The sequence below is a fragment of the Anopheles gambiae genome, chromosome 3, assembly GCF_943734735.2.
Source record: "Anopheles gambiae chromosome 3, idAnoGambNW_F1_1, whole genome shotgun sequence".
Taxonomy (NCBI): Eukaryota; Metazoa; Arthropoda; class Insecta; order Diptera; family Culicidae; genus Anopheles; species Anopheles gambiae.
The window spans coordinates 7,528,863-7,554,335 of NC_064602.1; the positions used below are offsets into that span (position 1 = coordinate 7,528,863).

Sequence of the window (25,473 nt, forward strand, 5' to 3'; positions counted from 1 at the left end):
GTGGAATATTCAACTAGTGGAGCTGTCTCGCTTGAAGGAGAGCTTTCTCATTCCCTCTGTACTGTTGTATGGTTTTGCATTGAAGTTATGCATCGCTAGAACTAGAACGGCAATACGATTGTTTAAAATACTAAACTCCAATGTTAGTCACCAGCACTGAAGCAAGTGAGATTTGAGTAACGGTCGTTGGCGTCGATACCTACATATCTGACCGCACAACCGGTTATATAGATTTTTGCTCGGAAAATTAGAAGGCTATATAGGTCATGATAAGATGAAACTTGTGAGGTGGCGCTTGGGAGGTGACCAATTTTGACTTGATATCAATCCAGAAACTGACCGTCATGCTGGTTTTTGGCTTCGTTCTTCCAACTACTCGAGAGGAACACCATTTACCATTTCTGCGAGACACCATTTTATCTTCAAGGCTCACTAGATTTTGACATGGAACAAATTGTAAAATCGTGTGTCGATGTATTAGTGAGGAAGAACACTATAAAGGCCGGGCTACATTGATCGTACTCTCTGGTGTAATTTTGATTTTCACTAGCGCATCTGGCGGCGGCTGGTGGAAGCTTTTTTTGGTCACCGAGGGAATGGTCATGCCGGATCTCAAAATTAAGTAGTTTTTCCATCGTTTTTTGTCATGAAAATGGATGCAATGCGTGCAGGACATGTGCATCTACCTTTTACAAAACTTTTGTCGTCCAAATTAAGTACAAAACATACAAAAATAACATATTTTCTGAAGCGACTCCAAATTGTTTGGCAAAATGCTTCGGCCAGCCGCCGCCAGATGCGCTAGTGAAAATCGAAATTACACTACGGATTACGATCAATGTAGCCCGGCCTTAAGCCCTGCTGATATAAAAACTCACTTTGGATGAATCGGTCTTTCTGGTCACTCTGACTGCCGCATCAACGTCGGCTAGGAATCGTTTGTGGCGCTGAACATCGACCGATGTGTCAGTGATGCCCCACCACCAACAACAACACCAGCAACAGCAGCCGAGGAAAACGCATGCAAAGTGGCGTTGCCAGCAGCAGCAGCAGCAGTGGAGAAAGAATTGAAAGAAGTTGAAAGAACTTGTACCCACCCAGCTGCCAGAACAGAACGGTGTGGTGTGGTTGTGTTTGAGGGTCTTGCTCCTCTGTTTGCTCCCCGTTTTCGGTGCAAACGCTCACGAAACAATCTTCGCAAAAGGTACAAAAGAGGGTGTGAAAACCAAGCCTGTCGAGAAATGAGTAAAATAAGTGTAAGGTAATTAAGAGTTAGTGCAATTCCGACGGATTGCGAATGATGCAGATGGCTCGCTGAGCGAAGAAAAAAAAAATCCATGTCCGCTGGAATTGGCCCGAAGTGGTTTGAAAAAGAAAGCCACCTTTCCCGTATGTGTGTCCTGTAAAGGAGGCGGACCGTTTACACTTACAGCATAAGTGCGAGTGTGTGTATGTGTGTGGACACGTGCGTGCAGAGCAACAGTGCGTGCGTTTTCCATCACGAAGGGAAAAACTCGACACCACACCATCGTCCCCCCCCCCCTCGTATCTTTTTCCTCAATCTTCCGATCAAATGAGCAACGGGCGTTTTGCGGTAGTGTGCGTAATAGCCTGCTTGGCTCGGTATGTGTATGTGTGTGTGCGTGTCCGTGTTGCGGTGCTGCTACTGCTGCCTTCTGACTGTGTGTGCGTGAAGACTGTGGTGACGTGCGACGAAGAAGAAGCGGAGCAGGCGAAGAAAGCGAAGGTAAAGCAAAACCGTGAAAGAACGATGGCAGCAGCAGCAGCAGAAAACGGAATGATGGAACAGTAGGGAGGAAAACTTCAATGAGAAGAAGTGACGGCAGAGAATCACTGCAACGACAAACGACGATCAAGACGATTCTCCTCCAGCTCCAAGACAAGTAGGCTTTGCAATGTTTTAGCAGCGGACAACAGTCGCGCCCTGGCCAGCATAAACACAGAGCATCAAAAGCCATGTAAATTGTGTCAAGAAAGAGGCATTTTGTCCAAAAACGGTTCGGGTTTCGCGGACGTCTCAAAGAAGAACCAAAAAAAAAAAATCGTTCGCTTTAGCGTACATAAAAAAGTGTATGCTCTTAAGAAACAAATATTGAAGTTTTTTCCTGTGTTTCTGCAATCCTCTCTTTTTCGCTCCGTCTCACCCGAATTATTAACCCTTTTCCTTTCAGCAGAAGAAAATTCGGAGCAATGTGCAGTGTTTGAAGTGAAGCAAAAAGCTCGCTCGGAAGTCGGGAAAAGTGTTGTTGTAAGTGGAAAGCGACAGCAAAAAAAAAGAAAGAAGGAAAAACACAGTGCCCCCCGCCCCCCCCCTTTGAATCTCGTTTCCAAGAAAAGTGGCAGAAAATCTATGTTGCGATTCGCAAGCTGTGTGCGTGTGTAGCTGTGTGTGTGTGCGTACGTTCCTGTGCGTGTGTGTGCGTCTCGGGCTCTGTGTGTGCGTTTTTATCCTTGTGTGTGCGCGCGGGTACGCGTGTCGGATAACAGGGGGCCAGTTTCCTGGAAAATCTCGGTCAACGGTGGTGTGTTTTCTTTTTGGCTCATCGCCGTGTGCGTGTGTGCGTCTGTAAAGGGATGTGTGTGTGCGTTTGCTGTGTAACAAGATTTACAGCTGTGTAAAATCCAGCACACCCAGCAATCTCATCAAGTGTGCAAGTTCCCTTCATACTACCTGTGTGCGTACCTGTGTGCGTGTGAGTGTGTGTGTCGCGATGTAAAGTGTGTGTGATCCGTTTCGTTCCAGTTATATTTTTTTGTTCTTTTTGTGTCGCTTTGTAAGCGATAAAAGTGTATCCTGAGTGTGGTGCCACACAGCGACGAGGGTTTCCTTTTCTTCCTCCCCCCTTCGAACACCCCGTGGGAAAGAAGCAAAAATAAAAAATGTGCCAGTGCAGTGAATAGAAGGATATTCGATTGTGCTGTGGTGTCTTTTTCCTTATTCCTCCCACCATCTTCTTCTTCCTCTTCGGCCGTGCCCGCTCGATGTATGCAAAAATGGTGTTCCGCAGCAGTAGTGTGTGCACATACTGCAAAGAAGCAGTATAAGTAGACATCAACATCCCGTTGCAGAAGCGGCAGCAGCAGCAGCAACATACACACACGTGTGTCGGCTTGTACGCGGATATCGGAAACAGGGCAGGCGACGACCGTACGCTGTCGAGACAGGATAATAAGGCAGCCACAGCAAGAGAAAAAGGACACAGAAGGCGGCAAGGCGATACAGCGAAATCCGGCGCTGCGGCGAATAAGGACTTTGGAGGCGAATGTGAAGGATTGTGTGATGTAAGTAACTGGCTGTGTGTCGGTATGTAAGTGAGTGTTGAAATTGATTCTCGGTTCATTCCCGCATCCCGCACAAGTAAGAATAGTTAAGCTGCATTTTCAATGAGCAAATTAAGATTATTCTGATGTTTCAGGGATTGGGGTGGAGATGTTCCAAATCTCTCTCTAAATAAATGAAGTGAATGTCTGCGAAATGTACACGGGTTTTTAAGACATAAAGACATATCTTTGCAATGACACCGAAATTCGTTTTTGAGCCGAATTTTATTGTTTTAATTATGCTCAATATGCAATTCAACATCTATTCTTGCTTATATTGACTTATATGCATCTTTTAAGACCCTTTTTTATTGAAAAGAGACTAAAGTCATTGCCCCAAACAAATATATGAAAAAAGAACTGTGCAATAGTTGGTAAATATTTATTTCATTTGAACTAAAACCAAACGTACTTTCCACTCTTTGTCAACTATCGTTTCGTATTTATTTACTTGAAAATAGTGTATATTTATTTGTTAAACTAATAAGAAGTGTTTACAGTTTTCTTTAAGTTGTACACATAATCATTAACATCTTTTAACATCTTACTGATTTTGGAAGAAACTCCTCATCGATTATCTCCTTTTTGAAAAGTACGTTTCCAATCACAGCCCACTGGCTGCGAAGCTCTGTTCTCCACCATTTGCACCATTTTCTCGATATTTTTCCAATAATTTTGCTCTCATTAAATGGAAATAAGGTTCCTTTTTTTGTTGTTGAGTGTGTGCGATTCTTCTGTTTCTCTTTTGAGCCCTCTCGAAATGTGCCTCAGTGTGCTTCCTGTGCGTCCGAAGAAGCCCCTGCCTGGTGGTATTTGTTTGCTGATCTTTCCACCGAGCATTCTAAAAAGCATTAATGCCCCAGCGGTGGCAGCAAAATCTGACCCAAAGCAAACCCGACGAAAACATCGGCCAAAAGCAAACATCAACAATGAGAATGGGAAGGAAACAACCTGACGGTCCCGCTGGAAACACTAACACAGGTAGCACAGACGCACACACACGCACGCACTCTAACGCACGCACACTCAGGTGTGCGTATAATTGAGTTTGTATGTGTGTTTCCACCGTTCCACCCAGAACCGCGGTACTGTTTAATGCTGCTTGAGGCTCTACCCTCTGTCTTTCGCGGTGGAAAAGTGGTAATGTGGTTCTTGTTCTTGGCAGGCAAGAGATCACTCCCCCGGTACGATCGGCAGCAGCAGCATCGCAACGACCAAAGGGGCCCACAGAGATCGAAAAAGGCTCCGGAGCAAGAATATAGAGCCAAAGAAGGGAAGAAGGTCGAAAAGTGCGGCCGAGGCCGGCCGTGTGCTTTTGGTTCATCATCATCTTTCCCGTGTGTGTGTGTGCGCGCTGGAATGGTAGAAGGGAAGGTTTTTGGTTTTTTTCAGCCGTCTTTTTTCGGCATCTTCCATTTTTTCGACGTTCACCCGTTTGGTGGGTGAGGAAAACGGTGGGGTTTTGAGTTTATGCTGCCCGGCGGCGTCTCGACATTGGCTCCATCCTGTTTGGGTTTTGTTCTGAGACGGGCTCCAGCTCCACCAACTACTCTTCTACTCAGCTGGAGTGAGCGGAAAAGAGCAATAAAGTCGTTGTCTCTATCTCTCTCTCTCACTCTTCCTCTTGCTTTTACACCACACGGTCCTGCTGTGTGATCCTGGTTTGATGCCGCGCGGCCACCTTGGCTCTTCATTTTCTGCTTTTATATTAACTCTTGAAGGGAACCGGGGCCCAAACATCTCAATTGATCACCTGTTATTATGGCGGAGTGTCTATTTTATGACTATTTTTTATGGTAAGAATTGATTTTGAATGATTTTTAGAGAATTAAAATGAATGGATTAGATTGATTACTTCAACAGTGTGGACCACGAACAACTCCAAAAGAGGCGTTTTTCTGTGATATTGCAACGCCTTAGAATTGTTTACGTTATTCACAATCACATTGTATACATCCGCCTATTTCGTTGTAAAGTGCCTGTTAAGTACAATATTTGTGATATAAAGTTTTCTCGATAAATGTTTTTTCGAGTTTTGAACCCAGGACTCGTTTGTTATGAAGCGTTACCTGTAACTGCACGGTCATCTGACTGATTCCAGCATGAAGACATTAAATAAGCAAAATAAAGCATCCTAATGCAAAATTGGAAAGCAACAAAATTGTAGCTTTATTAAGAATTTGCAGAACAAAGTCAACTTTATTTAAAATAATTCGGATTTATTATATTATCTACTTTCATTATAATTTGTTTAACATAATTGTATGAAAATATTGTAAAGTTGATTACACCCCATTCCGAGGGTTAATCGTTTAGAATCCGAACGCACATTCGACCGACGAGAGTGCGGTGGTGTCCCACTTGATTAGGGAGGAACGGGTGCGAACCCCTTGTTGGTTACTTCTGGCACTGCGGCTGCTTCTGTGTCGGTTCTTCTGTTTTGCTGCAGTTAATCGACGATGAAACACATCACACCATACTTCTTCGATGGCCTTTCGTTCTCTCACTTGATTCCTTTGCTGTCCTTCTCTCTCTCTCCTCCTCGCTCGCTCACCCCTTTTGGTGCATACGATCGCTGGGTGCAATGTGAGTGCAACGGTGTGCCCTTGCGCACGCTAAGCCGGTTGCGTGTGCGTTCCGATCTCGCGGTTCTTGGGTGCCGATGTATCTCTGTCTGCGCGTATGTGTGTGTGTGTGTGTGGATGATGCTACACAATGCCATATCGTCTTCGCGGCTTACGGTCAATCAACCCGTATCGTTGGGCTCTCTTTCTGGCGTCCCTGTCTCGCTCAGTGTTTTTCCCTCTTCGCATGTGCTTTGCTTTGCTGGTTGCACTTGATTCGGCGTCCGGCACAGTATGTATGTGCCCGGCTGCTGGAGGGAATGAGCAATGGAAGCAACATATGAGTTTGCTTTTGCCATCATGTACATCGATCTACCCGATTCCTTTGGATTGAGGATTGGGGGACGTGTGTGTGTCTGTGTGTGTGTGTGGTAGAGCGAGAAAGGGAGTAGGAAACCGGACAACGATTGAACCTGCCTGGCGGATGGAATGGGGGTGGAAAAGGAGATGTGATTCCATTAAAATAATAATGGACATTGCAGAAGAAGGAAACCAGCGAGCTTTGAAAAGCGGGGAAGAAGTTGATAACAGAGAAAACTGTTCCCCAAAAACCTCCCGCTCCTCCTCCTCCTCCTCCTCCTCCTCCTGGTTAGGCGAAAACTAAGCAAACATTTCAAAATCATTGAGTTTTTCGATTTTCGCTTTGCACAGTATCGCTTCCTCTCTGTTTCATCAGACACACAGACACATTAATGCCAGTGCTGACGATGATGATGATGATTTTGTTGTTGTAGTTGATGATGATGATGATGATGATTATCATAAAAGCCAAGGGAGGTTAGTGTTTCGACTCCAACAAATCCCTTCCTCGCTCCGTGCAGAGGGAAACATATGAAACGAAACATATTTGTGAACACAACACAAACAGCAACAAAACAATCTCTTCCCCGTCCCATATCAGCATGTGGTGGGGAAGAGGAGGAAGATCGAGGGAGGAAAAAGTTCATTCTCCGCAAATTAAATCGGCGGGGGATAGGTTTCAATGAATGAAATCAAATGCCCAATTACCCAAAAAATGGTTTGCCCCCATATGTGCAAAGACGATCGTTCGAGAGAAGAAGAGAGAAAGCAAGGGCTGGGGCAGATCTGAAGGGGGTGTATCACCAGGGGGGCGAGATAAAAAGAGAAAAGCCGGTGAAAACTGTGTGTGTGTATGTTGTGTTTTGCGTTGAAGGGTTTTGAAGGGAAAGGGTTGGGCTGATTTCTTTGGCCTCTCTTCTAGCTCGGTGCTGCTGTGTGTGTTTGTGTTTTGAACAGCCAAAAATAGCCCCCGAGTGTACTGGGGGCAGAGGGCCTACGCAGCCGTCTGTGTGAAAGACGGTGTGTGTGTGTGTGTGTGTGTGTGTGTGTGTGTGTGTGTGTGTGTGTGTGTGTGTGTGTGTGGAGCCTCGTGCAGCATAATTCTTTCATGTATTCAACATTCAATGGGGCACACATGTTGATATGATTTGTGATCGAACGGTCGGAATGAATGCACGGCTTATTGAGGGACTAATCCTTTCTATTGGGAATTCATTATTGTAACAATAAAGTTCATATAGGATTGATGATTGGTTATGGAGGTTTTTTTTAAATCTAACTAGGTTGGGAAGCTCTGACTTTGAGCTCTTTAGGCATTGAAGGAAACCCTGTTAGTTACTAAATAGCAGAAAAAAACAAGAATAACAGCAGATGGGAAACCTTACAAAAGCACACTGTCCTTCTGTGCCTGCCCACACAGGCTAGAACCACAGTCACGCTCGGTTACTCTGTACGGGTGCAATTTTCAAAGCAAACATTCAGCATATCGGCTGAAGAAACGCGGCCGCGCGAATAGTAAACGCAGGCGGTGCAAGAATACGCGCCGGGTGCGCTCATACTGAGAGAGAGAGAGAGGGATCGAAGCAGCCAAAGAAGTTTGCAACTTCTCTAGTCACCCCGCAGGCCCGCGCGTTAATGCCTCGTTCCGTGTGGTGTGCGTAGAGTTGCGATCTTTTGCTAACAAAGCGAAACGCTGCTCTCTCGCGTAAAACACGGGCCTGCCTTTGTGCGTGTGTGTGTGAGCCTTGTTGTCTTCCCGAGACACCCCTGATGATGGTGGTGGACTCTCGTTTTGGTGTTCCTTCCCCCCGGCGTGTACACACATTCGGCGCACGCAGGTTTCCGCATCAGCAACAGTTCATCGCTCGATCGCCGATGACGGCGTGTGTCGGTGGCGATCGGTGCGCCCGTTCGGGCGTGTGGCAGAAGGGTTAGCGAGGAAGCAGAGAGGGGTCGGGGAACGCCGAGGAGGTGACTCAAAGTGTCGCGGGTGCAGAAGATACGGGCGCGGGCATATGGTTGTCAAGGATCGTCAGGGTTGGCGAACTCCACGGACTAAAGAGTGCGTAAAGAATTAAAAAGGTTATTTTTTTTAACGATCGGTGGTGTTTTTGTGCGTGAATAGGACAATTTTGGAGTTAAAGTTTGGGCAGAATCCATTAGATAAAATCAATCATTAGTTCAATAAGCCTTTGGGTGTGTTTCTGAGAAATTATTGGTTTGGTCTATCCAATAACAAAGTTCCAAAATTCCTTCTTTTTAGCCCTGGGTCTATGAAATTTTGAATGTGTGAATTCATATATTGCGGAGGAACATTATTGTTGCATTATTAAAAATTTCATTTGATTTATGTTTATTAGCTGAAAGATTTTTTTTTTGCAAACCAAAAAGCCATGATTGATTTGCAAACCAAAAAGTTCAATCCTTTGCACTTCAGTAGCGCCTGAAGTTTAGGCGTTTTTTTACCTCAGCCTGAAACGTTTTCTTATCATTGACATGAAATTAAATGATTTTAACAATAAATGACGGCCCGTAAAGGCTTACGCTACACAAAAAGACTAACGATACGATACAGCGTCGCAGTAGTTAACAACGTCAAAAATGTCGTTTCTAGTCATGAAATACTAAAAATTTGTAAATTTTGAACTTCATTAATTGTGCAGAACTCTTACAATAAATAGAAAAATAGAAATTAAACCTAATAAGAGAAAATTTGTCTCACTTGTCTTCGTTTTGGGTTTGGGAGTTGATACACGATCCGTTCACAGACGCGCTACAGATGTCAGTGCGTCTATCGATTGCACCATCGTGCTGTTCTTGGTCACTGAAGATTCAAATCCAATATAAGCAATTGTGGGGCTGTAAAAAAAAGTTGTTAAATTATTCTCCAAATGTATGTACCACATGCTCATGCATGAAAGGTAAGGCCGCCTAGTTGGTTACAATTTTTTTTTTATAAAATAAACAGATACGCGTGAAAGCGGGGGTAGTTTATTTTTACTTCCGCTTTTCCTGCCATCGATAGTTTATGATGCGTTTAATCCAATTACACACCCTTTCCACCCACTTTCCACTGTGCTGTGCATCCATCCCTCCTGTCCCCTCCATTCGCCTCCACTCCTCGATCATCCATTTGACAGCCCTGCCCACCGCTAGCCGCATGGGGGCTCACATTGCTTATCGGTTGGCAGCGAATGGCTTCGATTTTGGTTTTGGTTCATCGGCCGCGCGCTCTTTAACGACGGGGGGAGGGGGGGGGGTAGAGGGATGACTGTCCGAGCAGTGTTTTTCGTGTGACGGCGGGGAGGCATAGCTGTGGGGTATAGCAGAAGGAGAAGAAGGGAGGACCCCGTTGGGGTCATTCATTAGTTTGTTCAATGCGGTGCAACTTTAAAAAAAAAACTTAATATACCCAAACGAACGAACGAGCAAAACGAGACCAATTATATTCGTAGCTACAAGCGCATTTTTTTCTTCTGTGTGTATGTGTGTTGTTGTGTCGGTTTTTTATTTCCTTCTATTTACCCCCAGTGCGCGCGTGGTCATTTTCCGGGTGCTTAATGCCCTTTAGCCGAGGTGGTGCCGCATCGTGTGTGTGTCGGTTGGCATTGATTTTTAAGAGTTGCTGTTAAAAACTTAAAGGATAGCGTGATACATAGTGTACTCCAAAGGGGGGGGGGGGAGGTTAGGAGGACAGATGCTTCTGAGGGTGACATAAAATACAAACACACGCAAATACCCCTGTGGGTCAGTCTAGAGGGCGCCAAAGCTGACAGTATTTATAGCCTCGCCGCACGTTTGGAGAGTGCTTGTAAGCAAGAATTCAAATACAATGTTTGTTTTGTTTATTTTTCTACTACTTGGCTTGGCTTTTGGACCTATTTTTCCTTATCGCTCGTTTGATGTTTGAATGGAAAATAAGTTTTATTTACACAGCGTTGCACTGTGTTGCTGCTCCTGAACGAGGATGATGTCAAACGAGAGCTGACTAATGACGTTCGCTTTGCGTTCGGGAAGATTATAAAAAAAAACAAATTCTCTTCTCCGCTCGGAAGCCTTATCATCTGTTTTGGGGTTGAATATGGGTAGGGTTGGGTAAGGAATCCTGCACCAAACTAGCACACACACACACACACACACTCTACTACCAATCGACAACGTATAGGCATTGGTTGGTAAGCCGACAGCAATCCGTACTTTTACACATGTTTCACCATATCATGTATCATGGTTTTCCTCAATACACCCCACCCGTCTCTGTGCGATATCTGCAGAGTGCCCTGGGGGGTATTTTTGTGACACACAACAACCAAAAAAAAAAAAGGTAAAACGTTTCACCTAGACGTCCAATCCAGCTGGACATTCGGTTTGCATGCCAAATGGTTTTCGGTGGCCAATATTTCCATCTGCTCCCCCATTGGTGCCTAGTTAGCGGTTGTGTGGCTCTGATGTGGCTCTCTGGTGGCTAGCTGGATCGATATGCATTAGTGCATTTGGCCCCACCAGCAGCAGACTGCGTCACTGCTCCCCAGCGAGTGATACGGCAGTGTATACTGCTTTGTTGGGCTGTGTACACCTTTTGACGGCGTTGTCGTCCACCTCCTTTACCCGCTGCTGGGGGGATCGCGTGTCACTCGACACAAAGATTCCCCCCAAAAAGATGTGGCAAAGGAAAGCAACACACAAAAAAGAGCGGCAAAAAACAGAGCGAACCACAAAAAAAGGAAGAGAAAAAGCTAAACCCTTTTAGGGGAATGACGTTAGCGCGCATGCAAATGGAAAATGTGCAAAGCTCGCGCGTTTTGCGGATGGACCAATTTCCTAAATTGTATCAAAATTCATAAAATGAAATAATAAGAAAAGAGACCGGAGGAAAGAAAACGTGCAAAACGAAGCGAAGAAAAGCAACAGCAGTAGAAGCCAAATGTAAATCATTAAAAACTAAAAAAAAAATAACCGAGATGTGCGAAAGTGGTATGTAAAAGCAGAAGAAACAACCGAACGGGAGTAGGAAACACACAACAGGCAGATAAGAAGCAACCTGAGAGCAAACCTCATGCCCGGTGGTAGAGGTGAAATTGAAGCTTTTACTCGATTCGTTAAGCAGTAATAATCCTTAGTATTTGCTGCGTGTGTGTTGCCTATGTGATCGTACGGCCGATATCATTGGCAAACTCTTTCAATGTTTGGCATTTTTCGCAAGCAATTTGTGTTTTATGTTGTGTGGAAGGTGAAAATTAGCACATCTCTCTTACCTACAAGCAATGCCACTCATTAATCGGCTTCCAAATGACTCTGCGTGGCATTGAAATTTGCACACCCAACCCCTGCACCCTGCTGGATGGTTTGGTTCATTGCCAATCAATCGCACGTCGTTGCGCATGTTTTGACAGCTTCGCTTGGGTCACTGGTGCATGCCGCCGACGCCGCCGACGCCACTACACTTTCACGAGAAAAGGAGATACGTCGAGTGAAGTTGACCGAGGCGACAATCGGAGGCGACACGGCACGGCAGTGTGTGAAAGATAAATAAAACAGAAATATCCAGTCCCCCTCCCCTTTCGGTGGTGGAGGTGGGGCACACGAATGTGAAGGACGCGTGCGGTCAGTTGTTCGCTTCTCGCTTCGGTTGAGATGTGTTTCTTTATGGTTTGCTTGGTTTTGAGTGTGTTATCTTCATCGCTCTCGTATTGCGCTCACTGATGACCACGACGACGACGACGACGACGGCGACGATGGCACGCTGCCGGTTCATTGCCAAACTTTGGCCAGTTCATTTGGATCTTTCCGTCTTTCGCACTCATCGCACGTTACACTTTGGCTTGACCAGCCGAGACGAGTAGCCTTTAGCTAATGAAAGAAACGGCGTAAACTTCGTTAAGGCTATGAATATGTTAGGATCATTAAAGACTTGCAAAAGCTGTTCTTGATATTTTGTGTTTTTTTATTACTTTTTTTGAGAGAATTCAGCGGAAGCAATAATTTGGGTTCACTCAAAACACGATTAATGGCTTCAATTTGTCACGTAAAGCTTGTGGATGTAGCCACGCAAATGCTTTTATTGGTTTTTGATCTGCTGTGACAAAGAACAGCTCGATGGAGCAATCGATAGATGCAGTAGCATCTATAACGCGTCTGTTAACGGATCGTGTATCAAATCCCAAAACCAAAACGAGAAGAAAAGCGAGACAAAAATTATTGAGATATCTATAAGAAAAGAGAGCTGCTGCTGCCTGTTGTGTTTATTAAATGATTCATCAATTATTAATGAATTGCCTGTAACTACTGATTGCTGTCTTCCTGTAACAGATTGTAAGTTAAACCCTTCTGCTGCTGCTGGTGTGGTGCCGTTCCCCATTTGCTGTTAACTTTTCCCTCGTAACCGACTTTTTCCAATTTTCTTTAACCGTTTACTTTGGGGCCTTCCCGGGATCACAGCTACGATCCACACACACACACACGGGCATGTAAACAGTGTAACATCTTTAGTTGCAATCATAAAAATTAGAAAACCTTCCACGCAATAGTAGAACACCGAACGGGAACTCTGGTGGTGGTGGTGCTTGCCTGACGCACCGGCCTCTGCTTCTACCCACCAATGTTGCTCATGTTTGATGGTGCACATAATGGTCACAACGACGGACCCCACACGGGATGGGGGTATGTTGAATGCGTCGGCCAGCATCTGGTGGTAGCTCTTTCCCTCCGTGCACGAAACAGAGCGCGCGCTCTAGTAGAAAGGGAGCAACACGAGAAATGATGTGTGGGCCCCACACCACACACACACACACACATCCACGATCAGCACTGATTCCTGCCCTAAACTGGCAGATAGAACCCCCTAAGTCGCCCCCCACTCTCTCCCAATGGGCAGGTGCGCGCACTTTGAACGGTTTGCGTCAAGAAAAGGAGTGTAATGAGAGAGTAAAGAAAGAAGAGGATTGAAGAGAAGAAGTGTGCAATATTATCTTGGAATGTTTTGCCCACCGGGATAGGTGGTGTTTCCGCGCTCTATATGTAAGAGTAGGAAGAGTTGATTAACACTAGTTGGGTCAGAAGTTATCCATCAGCCCTTTTTAGTGTCATCCTCAAGACGTGACGTCATCTTATGGGAAATAATCCGGTTCGAAGGACCAAAATCGAATTTTAATCGTTGTAGAAGCATTTACCATTATTTTTGTTTATTAATTTTTGTTTTTTATTCTTTATAACAACGTATTACGTACAATAATTCTACCATTCAAAATAGAATTAAATTTATATAGATGGCTTAATACAGGTTTTTAGCTTCCTACTCAATCCGTTTTAGTCGTAGCTTCAAGGGAAAAGAATCGCGCAGCCTGCAACCGGCTTGGTGTGTAATGCATACGGGTGTGCGCGCGCGCACTGTCTTAATACCCCCACAACACTAGCTATCTTACCACCCCCCCCCCCCCCCCCCCCTTTCCACCTCACCTTCCCCAAGTGGTGTGTGTGTGTGGGTCGCCGGAGAAAAGAGGAAAGAATCCCCGTTAGACGGCGATGTGTGGTGTGTGGTGTGTTTGTTTGTGTTTTTATATGTTGCGGGACTCATACGATCCATCGATAGGTATTCGAACGTTTTCTTCTGTCCGCCGTTCTCCACATCCGAGAACTCAACCAAATGGACAGCAAAAAAAAAAGAAAGGGTTGGAAAAACGGGGATGAACCGGGAGAAGGATGCTCCCCGGTCAGTGAATATCGGTAAAGAGTCGGCGACTTACGGAACTTTTTGCGCGCACTTCCTCTACCACCTACTGCCCCAGTGGTCTTGCGTGGCGGGCGGGTTTTGCGGCCGTAACGATTTTATTGTTGCTCCCGTTTTTTTTTTTCAATACGGCATCGGCACTTTTATAACGTCGCCGTCGTCGTCATCGTGGGCCGGCCGCGGTTTCGATCTTTCCTGCTGTTTCCTGCTGGCATTTTATTTGTTTGTTAGTATTGCTCGCGGGGAGGCAAAAACCGACCGGTCATAAGCGATTTTGCTCGTTGCTCTTTAACTGGCTTCTTTAAGAAAAAGCGACCACGAGTGCCCGCGGTTGTTGAGAAGATACATTTTCTACCTCTCATTCATCGGAAAATGCATTGCATCGAAAGTATGCAGCAGCAGCAGCAGCAAGGAACGCCCCGATATGTGTGTGTGCTTGTATGTTGGGTTTGTTGTTTAGAGCATTTACCGTTAATGCACGGGATTATTTTCATGTTTGTTTTATGGGCTAGTTTATGGGTATTTTCTAAATATCTCCGCCATGGTGTGGTTCCGATGTGTGTTGTGTGTGCCCGCTCCCCACCCTGCGAAGTGGTGTGGTGCGCGGTTGAATGCATTCTGTTTTCGCTCACCACCAGCGCTCTGTGTGTTGTCAGCTCGACGTAAAGATGGCTGGACAACAACCATTTGCTCCTCTACCTTATTGATTCATTTCTGTGAGCTGTGAGCAGAAGCCAGCAAAAGGTTATGATTTATGAGGTGATGAAATGTGTGTGTGTGTGTGTGTGTGTGTGTGTTGGTGGGGCACGGTTTCGATCGAATAATTTAGAACGCAGGTTAGAAGGGAAGGTTTGGATCAGTGCCAAAGCCTTGTCTGTTTAGCATGTTCTGTGTCTCAAAACGAGATGAATTTTTGATTATGTGTTGTGCCTATCTTACGCTCAGATATGTTTGGCTTTTTCAGTGTAATTATGAAATCAAGCATCAATCTTGTCTCCATATGGCTCAACACCAAACCCAAACCTCGCCAGAGGAAAGCAGCACAGCGCATACGACACACAACCGTAACCAAAAAACCTTTTGAATGTGGCTCCACCTATTTTTCCGGAAGATCGATTCTGCTCCGACCAGCCAGAAGAAGGGGACCGGCTCTATAATTCGCCCTGCACGGCCATTCCCCGGGTCACAATTAAACTCACAAAAAAGACAGTCTCCACCAACCATCATCATGTAGAACGGAACGAGGTTTTATTGTTCGTTTGTTTTTTTTGAGACCGATAGGGTTACATTTTGGCTTTTGATTTCTTGGTGGTTTGGTTTCACAAGAGTTTGCAATCGTTTATAGCGTTGCAGAGTGTTTTTTTTTATGATTTTACTACTGTATTACATCCGAGAAAGAAGAGTATTATTGGCACTGGAGCTTCAGTTTGTTTTATGGTGTTATGAAAGCGTTACGCAAGCTCGGGAGGTAAAGCAAACGAACTAATCGTTTGATTTTGTGCGAAAGACTTGAATCAATTTCACTTCACTACCCTCACAGTTCCCTATTGAATGTAGAATTTAATCGATGTTCTTTTTTGTTTTAGGTAAAACGAACGTTTTCTCGACGAATCTGCACACAAAACTTCTCTGATGGAAGTGTGAAGAAAGGAAAAGAGAACAAGAGAATTGAAATGAGGCTGTAAAAAGAATCGCATCGAGAATACAGACACACACTAACACTATGACCGTTAGTGTACGGCACTGTCAGTCAGCGTTTGTTTTAGAAGCAGCAGCAGTTACAGTAGCGCCGGCAACCCTTTGCACCAGGTCCGCACAACCGGCAGCTGGTCCGGCAGGATCGGGTCCCCGTTCGGCAGCCTCCGGGGAGCATGTTGGTTGCGAGCAGCGGTCGCCTGTTCGCGCACTGTGATGTCGTAGATATGGACTGTAACGCTGGCAACAGTAACGGTGGCAACGGCAGCAACAGTAACGGTGCTAACGGCGTCGGTGCTAACCTCTTCACCCGGCAGCACTCGATAACGGGGATCGGCGGCGGCGGCAACGGGTACTCGCTGCTGTTGGCAAACGGTGGTGCGCCGGTCGGCTCGTCCGGTATACCGTCCAGCAGCACCAGCTCGCTGCGGTGCGACAAGGTGAACGGTAACGCGTCGTCGTCGATCCTGGGCAGCAACAGCATCATCGGCGGCGGCAGCAGCAACAATATCAGCAGCCTCGGCACGGGCGGGCTGACCACGTTTCAGCCGGCGCTGATTGGGCCGCCGTCCTCGCTGAAAACGTCCTCGCTGACCTCGTCCGCGATCTTGTTCGGGGGCAGCAGCGGTAATTTAAGCAGCATCGGCGGTAAACCGACGGGCACGGGCGGCGGTACGCACAAGTGGATCGGTTCGCTGTGTGATGGTGCTACCTCGATCGGGTACAGCAGCGGTAGCAGCAGCAAACTGAATCAGCAACTCCACTTCCAGCATCCTCAGCAGCAGCAGCAGCAGCAGCAACAGTTGCTTCTACTTCAGCATCATCAGAATAAGCATCATCATCCTCATCTGTCTCAGCAGCAGCAGCAGCAGGGATCTCATCCACAGCACCACCATCACCACAGCTTGCCGGTGACCACGAGTGGCCCCAGCGGTAGCAACATGCTGGACAGTCTGACCTTCCGCCTGTGCGATGTGGATGGCGCGGTGGCCAGCACCATGTCCAACCCGAACGCCGGCAACGGGGCAAGCAATGGAGCTTCCACGAACGGCAGTACGGCGGGGGGAGGCGGAGGAAGCATACTGATGGTGGTGCCGCCCCAATCGGGCAGCGGGAAACAGTCACATTCCTCCGCAATCAATGCCGGTGGTGGCGGTGGCGAGCGGCACTCGTACGCTTCCCATGACCATCAGCACCAGCAGAAAATGGTGGCAGCCCAGCAGCATCACCATCAGCAGCAGCACCAGCAACACAGTAGCAATACAAGCAGTAGTAGTAGCAATAACAGTGCTGCAATTGCCGCCGCGAGTGACGTCCCAATAAACTACAGCAAAATGACGCGCATCAGCAAGATGGGTCTCAGTGCCGATGCGGTCCATCAGCACCAGCAGCAGCAGCAGCACCATCACCACCACCATCATCATGACAGTTCGGCTTCGGTCTCGATACTGCCCACCTCGTCCGCTGCCGCCGTGCAGCAGCAGCAGCAGCAGGCGCAACAGCAAGCCCTGCACAAGCAGCAGCTGCACCATCTGCGCAGTACGGTCGGCGGAAGCAGCGGTAATGTGGCGAAGGGGAATGATGCTTCCGCCGCCGCCAGCTACTGCAAGGTGACGCGCATCGGCAACATCACGCTGATGGACCCGGAAGACCAAACGATGCTGCCGTCGCACCTGCTGGGCAACAGCAGCAACAGCAGCACTACGGGCGGCAGCAGCGGCGGCAGCAGCAGCAACAACACGATGAAGAAGGACGAGGTGAGCTTGACGAAGGTGGCCAAGTTGGGACACTCGGTTGATCAAAAGGTGTGTGATTTGCAGCAACATTTCATTCAGCATCATCAGCACCAGCTGCAACAGATGCAGCAGCAGCAGCAGCAGCAACAGGGTGCACAAAAGCAACATGCTCAGCAGCAGCAGCAGAAAGAGCAGCAGGGCAATGGTGGGGAGGAGGTGCGAATAACGGAGAGCTTGGCCCCGTTCGAGGTGCTGCGGCTGTACATGGACAAGCTGACGCAGTACGAGCATCACGAGATCTACAACTATCCGCGCATTTACTTCATCGGTGCGAACGCGAAGAAGCGGCGCGGGGCGGGCAACTCCGACTACGACAACGAGCAGGGCTCGTACATCCATATCGCGCACGACCACATAGCGTACCGGTACGAGGTGCTGAAGATCATCGGCAAGGGCAGCTTCGGGCAGGTGGTGAAGGCGTACGACCATCGCAACTTCCAGCACGTGGCGCTGAAGATGATCCGCAACGAGCAGCGGTTCCACCGGCAGGCGCAGGAGGAGATCCGCATCCTGAAGCATCTGCGGGCGCAGGACCGGTACAACTCGATGAACATCATCCACATGTACGACAGCTTCGTGTTTCGCAACCACATGTGCATCACGTTCGAGCTGCTGTACATCAACCTGTACGAGCTGATCAAGAAGAACAAGTTCAAGGGCTTCAGCATGCAGCTGGTGCGCAAGTTCACCCACTCGCTGCTGAAGTGCCTGGACGCGCTGTACAAGAACAAGATCATCCATTGTGATATGAAGCCGGAGAACATCCTGCTCAAGCAGCAGGGCCGCTCGGGCATTAAGGTGATCGATTTCGGGTCTAGCTGCTTCGAGAACGAGCGCGTCTACACGTACATCCAGTCGCGGTTCTACCGGGCGCCGGAGGTGATCCTCGGCGCCAAGTACGACATGGCGATCGACATGTGGTCGCTCGGGTGCATCGTGGCGGAGCTGTACACCGGGTCGGCGCTGCTGCCGGGCGAGGACGAGTACGACCAGATGGCGTGCATTATCGAGCTGCTCGGCATGCCGCCGCTCAAGCTGCTGCACAATGCCCGGTGGCCGTCGCGCTACTTCGCGTACGACGGGGACGATCAGTTCCCGCACTACTGCTCGCTCAGCTTCCGGGAGGATGGGCGGGAGGAGATCCAGGGTAGCTATAGCAAGCGGGGACGCTACCGCGGTGCGCCCGGCACGCGCGATCTCGCCAAGGTGCTGAACTACTGTGACGAGCTGTTCCTCGACTTCGTGAAGCACTGTCTGCGGTGGGATCCGAAGCGCCGCATGACGCCGCAGGAAGCGCTCAACCACAACTGGTTCCACCGGATGCTGCCCCAGTCGCCGCAGGTGGTGAAGGTGAGCGATGGCGGGTCGGAGTCGGCCGCCTCCACGACGGTTAGCAGCGGCACGGTAGCCGGCGGCAGCTCGTCCCACTCGACGGCCAGCTCGATCAGCAAGCAGCTGAGCTCTTCGATGGTGAGCGGCGGCGGCGGCACGCTGGAAAGCAATGCGGGAGGCAGTCTGGCGGCGGCGGCGGCGGCAGCGGCCGCCGGCACCATTTCCATGGGCTCCTAGCAGAAGAAAGCGCTCGCAGCGGTGGCAACCTCCTCGTCGTCCGGGGGGATGTCGGTGTCGTTGAAGAAAGTTTCCTCGGCACTGTCGCTGCCGGCGGGCTGCGGTATCGGCGGCGGCCTCAGCAAAACATCGCCCACGGCCGCCTCCTCCTCGCTGCTGTCGTCCGGCATTTCCAGCTCGATGATAACGCTGGCAGGGTCGATGCACCAGCCGACCTGCCAGCGGCAAGCGACCTCACTGCAGGCCCTGCTCGAGGGGCGAATACTGGCGACGGGGCGCACGGTCGCCTCCCTAGGGTTGGACTCGTCCTTGGTGATTCACGGCAGCAAAGCGGCAGCGAAGGGTGACGGGGTAGTGGAACCGGGGCACGGGGAACGGAGAAGGCATCATCAGGCGTCCATGTCCGACCACCAGCCGTCGACGGCTCAGCTGGCCGCCCTAGCCCTGGGCACGGCGGCGGACGGTAGCAGTAGCAGCAATAATCAACCACAACCTCCTCCTTCCACAACTCATCATCACGGCGGCCCGGCGGCAGGTGGTGAGCAGGGGGGAAGCTAAAACTAGGGCGCCGTTAAGCGCGCGCAGTGCTTTTGTCCCCAGGAAGTCGTCGTCTTTCATACAGTAACGTAGGATAAATAATCGTGCTTAGCGAAGGAGTTTGTGGCGGAGAAGGTACGCGCGGTCTCAGTTTAAGGTGCAAGCAAGCGAACGGACGGACAGTGTTTGCTGCAAAACGTGTGCAGAGAGCTTTTTCCGGGCGGAGCAATGTAGATAGGCAAATTGGGAAGCGAGCGGTCTAGCTATTGATAGTGTGTTTGTGCTTGAGGGCTATTACGATATATTTTTTAGTTAATTTTCTCATCGTCTGAACAGTTCGATTAGAGCAGACGCGAATGGACAGAAGGACTACCCATACTACTGTTGCATGGGCAATTCCATGGTTACTTTGAATGGGTAAAGTAACGCACCAGACTTTTATGTAGCTTATTTTTTATTGAATTTGTTCTCAAACATAGCCAATGTTGGACACGCGTAATTCATATCTTGTGATTTCTAATCCTCATCCTAATATTACATTTATCACACTGCCTTTTATATTTAGTAATGGATTTGTTTTCCATGGATCGGTGGTTCGTTTGGTCGATATATACTAAAAGGACTAAAAGCTGGGCGTGGCGAATAGTGCGCTGCATTTCATCATATCCCATCCCCCGTTGGCCCGGGGTTAAAGGATCAACGGCATTAGACATCTGTAAAAGCCCGGGCATCTTTGTGCGCAAGGGGTAGAGCATAGTGAAGAGACTGTTTAAAGATTAACGAACAACTCAAACGCAGGACATTGATCATTGAAGTAGCAACAAGTGCGTGTACCTACAGTAGATCAAAACAGAACGATCTGCGTATAAAAGCAAACCAATACCAAAAAAATGAGTAAAAGTTGTGACGATTTTAAAGAGATTGAGCTTGGTAGTGTTGGAAATTCTTGACCAGCGAGGTGATTTATTTGGACCCATACAAACGAACGAATTGCAAATTAACCCCGCGCCGGAGAATGGCGATTGTCGAAATATCATTAAAAGAATAGGCTTTTTCCCCCACGCCCCTCCGCCGATGGGATGTACACGTTTGTTGTCAATCATTATTGTCTTAAAGGGTTGAGTGATCGTGTAGAAGAAGGACACTACGCTGCTTGTTAGCAAAATTAGACTGAAAAAAATGAAATGAAAAGGTGGGTGTGACGGGACCCGCCCGTAATGTTCCCTTTAGTACGCAAAACTAAAGTATGCTTATCATCCTAGCTAGAGCAATCGTTGTCGTCGTGTGTGTGCGTGTGTAGGAAATGTAGTTTATTTTAGTCTAATTCTCATTCCTATCGACACACAGGACATAACATAATTTGTACAATGGAATAGACTTTACGATCATCAACCCCGTTGCTCTCCCAAACACACACACACACAACTATAGTATTACTTAGCTGATAGCGGAAGACCACACACACACGCAGCAAACTTACTCACGGTCAACCTCAAAATGCTCAAATATTATCAAAAATCAATCACTATCACCCGTCTGCCCTTCCCACTTGTATTACACACGAGACACGTGGTAGACGCGCGTAAAAGACGTAAAACAAAACCCGCGTAAAGCGAAACTAACTGCCAATTAACGTATAGGAAAGAGCCACTCAATCGTTTAGAAAAGACACATTTCGTAGCGAAAATTGGGTGTGTTACCAAGCGAGAAAGCCGAGAGGGTAGAAAGGAAGAAAACAAAAAGAACACAACCAGACACATTAAAAATGACAAATAATACCCAATGTTATTTTTCGTATTTTTTTTTTGCTTTGATTGCATAGCGCACAGAAGCGAAGTAAAGCATGAAATAGTCCAACCGCTATTGTGGCGCAATATATTGTATGCGTGTACAGCAAAGTACAGCACGTTTAAAGTATTTAATCGCCTTCCCACACACACACAGTCACACACACGCCGGGTGGATCCGGATCTGTCTGTGGTTGCCAGCAATAAGAGATTTCGTATTTCATGTTCACTAGCTTTTTTTTGTTTTGTTTTGTAATATGTTTACGCTCTGTGTACTTATGGTTGATTGTATGCAGATGAATTATAAACAGTGTAAAACCCCCCCGTCTAGCTGAAATGTGTCTCAACATTAAGTTTATTCACAATTTTGGAAGGAAAACAAAATCCATACAGATATGTGTTTCGTTCAACTACCAAACAATCAAATAATCACCCAAAATTCGCTTCTCTAATCGCACTGGTATGATATAAACCGATGATAACTGGTATGATAGATAATGAGGGAAAAAGTATGGTATAAAGACAAAAGGAAAAGCACACACACAAATCGCAATATGTCGTTAAGAAGGGACACACACCGCAAGACACATTGATCAAATTATCAAATATTGTAACGGCTTCGCGAGGAATGGAATGCGCGAGAAGAAGAAATAGGTACATTTGTCGTCTGTATTTGCTGTGAGTGTTGTGTCCGTTTGTGTGTCCGCTGTGGTGTGATGGACGATTTTCTAGCCGCGAAACCGAAACTAAGTAATCAAAAGGACTGCACATTGTAAGCTAGAATGAATAGAGAAGTAATAGAACCTAGTAGTAGTAGTATAGTTTTTTTTGATGGGAAGAAAGGGTGCGAACCCCTCAAGTAAGGGTTTGCGACGACCTGGCGAGGAATAGTAAAATTAGAAGTGACGAAACGGACAAACTAACTAAAGGAGAGCCACTGAAAACACTCTCACGCACTTGCCAGCCGCAAAAGCAAAAGTGCATTAGAACTGTAGAGAATGTACATCTCAACCAACACACAACAACACTACTATGTATGAGATAGTGGAAAGGAGCATAAGGCCGCGGGGCCACGGGGCTTTCTCAAGCTGAGAAAACGTTCTCAAGCCCTCATTTAAGTTTCTCAAGCACTCAAAACATGTTCTCAGACTCAAGCCCGTGGCCGTCGTCAGTTTTTCTCACTCTGAGAAACTGCTATAGACACTCAAGCTTTATTTAGAGCTTTAAATAGAAAAACAGTTTTTAATCACATATTTTTTTTACGTTTTCAATTATAAACATTGAATACATTTTCCAAAGTGATTTCCGATAAACAAATAGCGCAATTCTCCATATTTCAGTTAGCCGATCGCTGCATCGTCAACTTTCTCAAAGATTCTCAAAGATTCTCAAAACCGATTTTGTTCCGATTCGACAAACGCTGAGAACGAGGATTTCTCAAAAGCACTCATGAGTGCTTGAGAAAATGAGCGCTGAGAATCCCCATGGCCCCGCGGCCTAAGATAATTGTAGAGATCCTAACCGCATCAAATGAGAGCAACACGCTATAATTGGTAGATAAGGATGGACGGAAAACGCTATAGCTAATTTAGATGACGAACGTGTCACGTTGCAAGAAATAAGGCATGCTACTAGGCAATAAGTCAAAACAAAAAACAACATTGTAAATAAAGAGTAAAGTAGACTACTTTAGTGCAAATATTTCACGGTAACTATAAAACAAAACAAAAGCAAACAAACAAAACACTAATATGTAGCACGAAAGAAAAGGAAAAGGCTCTGGTACGAACAGAACAGTGCTAAACGGAAAAGCAAAAAAGGATTGACAGTTGGACATTGGAAAAGAAGAGTAAAGTAAATAAAAGATAGCAAACGAGCAAAGAAAGTAATGAAAAGCCTTAATGTTTAAACAAAAAGACAAGATTTAGCGTAAAAATCAAACACGTGACATGAAGAATAATCTCAACGAAGGGGGAATAGTGGAAAGGAACGGAAAAGATGGGACAAGGAGATGTGTGTTAACAAAAAAGGAGGAGGATGTGCGTAACTACTATAACTGCTGCTATCTCCCCAATTTACACCTTAGTTTGTTGTATTTTGGGGTTAGCAAGAGCGGTAATTCCATTCTTTTCCACTCTTGTTTCTTCATCCTGCTGTTTACTCTGAACGCGAAACCATTTATCATAACCGTTTCTAGACATTGTGATAAGTCCGTTTTCTACCTTGCGTTATTTCAATAACAACCCAATTACTTACTTCTTTACAGTCAGATACTTTATTACACTGCCATTTATAGCCTTGTTTTTAATTTTCACCAGCCGAAAACACGACTTAACAATGAAGTAGTGAAACTCAATTGATTCCATTCATCTAACAGGCGAAGAAACAGGCGCTCATTCTCCTCACACTCCTTCAGCGTGCCCGGAATGCGATAAGTTAATGCACTAATATTATTCAAAACGAACGTAGAAACAGTATGATCTTTTTTGCAGCGTGATCTTTAGATGTAATGTACATAAGTTAAGGTTTAGCATTTTAGTTACGACAACCTTTCTCTCCTACTGCGTGGTGTGGTGTGCTTCGTGTGACTCAGACTGACTGTACGTGTGTACTCTGCTAAGCGTACGGGAGAAGATGTTCACTTATCACTAAGTTAGCAAATTGTCCTTAATACACACGACTTTGTGGCATGCCTGTGTAAAATACACTTGCTTACTTCACTTTATTTTTTACTTTTTGCTTTCAATATTCGATTCACTCTAATTTCTCGGTGTAAGCGTGTTTGTGTTTTGTAAATGTGTTGCTGCTGAGCTTGTTCTTATGACTTTTTTTTTATATAAAAACCACGACACATCCGTCGTATGCGGTGTTCCGGTTTAAGATTCAAAATCGTAACTCATGTGAAAAAGTCCTATGTCCCTCCGTGGGGTGGACAAAATATCGTGGTGCTTGAATGTAACAAGTGTGTTGTAAACATCCGTTTAAGATGTGATGAACTGTGTCACCATAGAAGTAGAACCGATAACAGAAAAAAAAACAACAAAAAACATACGAATAATACTCTGTAATCATTTTGTGAGAAGAGCGTGGAAGCGTGAATAGCAAACATAAGGTGTACAGCAAATGATGATGTTGAGTTTGACTTTGATCCACATATACCACCACCTGCTGCGAAGAAGAAGAAGAAGAAGAAGCCTAATAATCGTCTGAATTGTGTGTGTATAGGAGTCGATTAAATCGCACATGCCTTAGTTTCCGTTGCGTTAAATTGAAACACAAAAAACGAAAAACCACGTGCCGGTCAGCAAAAACGACGCGACACGTGGCGTGGCGGAGTTTGCAAAAAACAAAAAAAAACTCTCCCCTGTTGCTTAATGCTTTGTTACTGTTACTGATGAAATGCACACAATACACTTGTACTGTTTTTGGCTGATCTCTACCCTGCTACTAAACTACCCCATTAGAACATCAACTTTACCCCTTATATTACCACTGTTTGGCATACCTAATCATGTGTTCTCGGTGTGCGTGCGTGTTTGTAAAGCGAAGCGAAAATGTACTGGCAAGCAAAGGAAAACTTGTGTAGCAACAAAAAAAAAAACAACAAATCGATATATCCTAAATTAATCAACCAAAAACAAAGAAGACGAGCCTCTCACGCATGAGAAGGAGAAGTAGAAAAATTAACAAAAATGAAATGCACACACCAAGAAGCAACGGTAATAATTCATTGAAGAGGAGAGTAGGAGGGAGTAAATTATGCATTTAGCCCCCCCACCTGCCGCGCGAGAAAAGAAGCATCATTGTGTGTGTGGGGTAGGAAAACATGTTTTCAATGTTACAAATTTAGCAAAAAAAACCCAATCAATACGCACAGATAAAGTATAGCAATCAAACTATGTTTAGGGAAAGTTATTACAAACAAATAAAGTAAAATCGATTGCAAACACGAAGATATCCCTGTTGGGTTGGAAGAACGAAACAAAACACAAACTACACAAACACACACACAAACTAAGCACTAAAAACACGAGAAAACGCAATTGGATAATGGATAATGGAGGGGGAGGATACAAGCGATCTTTCAAAAAGAGATG

At 46.3% G+C, this 25,473-nt stretch overlaps 1 protein-coding gene across 5 annotated transcripts; it reads left to right on the plus strand.

Annotated features, from left to right (window-relative positions):
- Positions 1-944: 944 nt before the first annotated feature.
- Positions 945-25,323, plus strand: LOC4578117 (dual specificity tyrosine-phosphorylation-regulated kinase mbk-2). Of its 5 annotated transcripts, XM_061656215.1 has the most exons (5): positions 945-1,261; positions 2,193-3,303; positions 15,579-17,444; positions 17,508-22,437; positions 22,879-25,323. In XM_061656215.1, exons 3-4 carry the CDS (start codon positions 15,864-15,866, stop codon positions 19,050-19,052), a joined length of 3,126 nt encoding a protein of 1,041 aa, XP_061512199.1. In that variant the 5' UTR covers positions 945-1,261; positions 2,193-3,303; positions 15,579-15,863; the 3' UTR covers positions 19,053-22,437; positions 22,879-25,323. The 5 variants fall into 5 exon arrangements, with proteins under 5 accessions (XP_061512199.1, XP_061512196.1, XP_061512197.1 ...); XM_061656212.1 differs by having other exon boundaries at positions 15,579-22,437; XM_061656213.1 differs by having other exon boundaries at positions 2,801-3,303; positions 15,579-22,437.
- The last annotated feature ends 150 nt before the right edge of the window (positions 25,324-25,473 follow it).

What these genes read in the sequence shown, in the direction of transcription:
- LOC4578117 (XM_061656212.1), top strand. Translation starts at nt 15,864, where the DNA reads ATGTTGGTTGCGAGCAGCGGTCGCCTGTTCGCGCACTGTGATGTCGTA.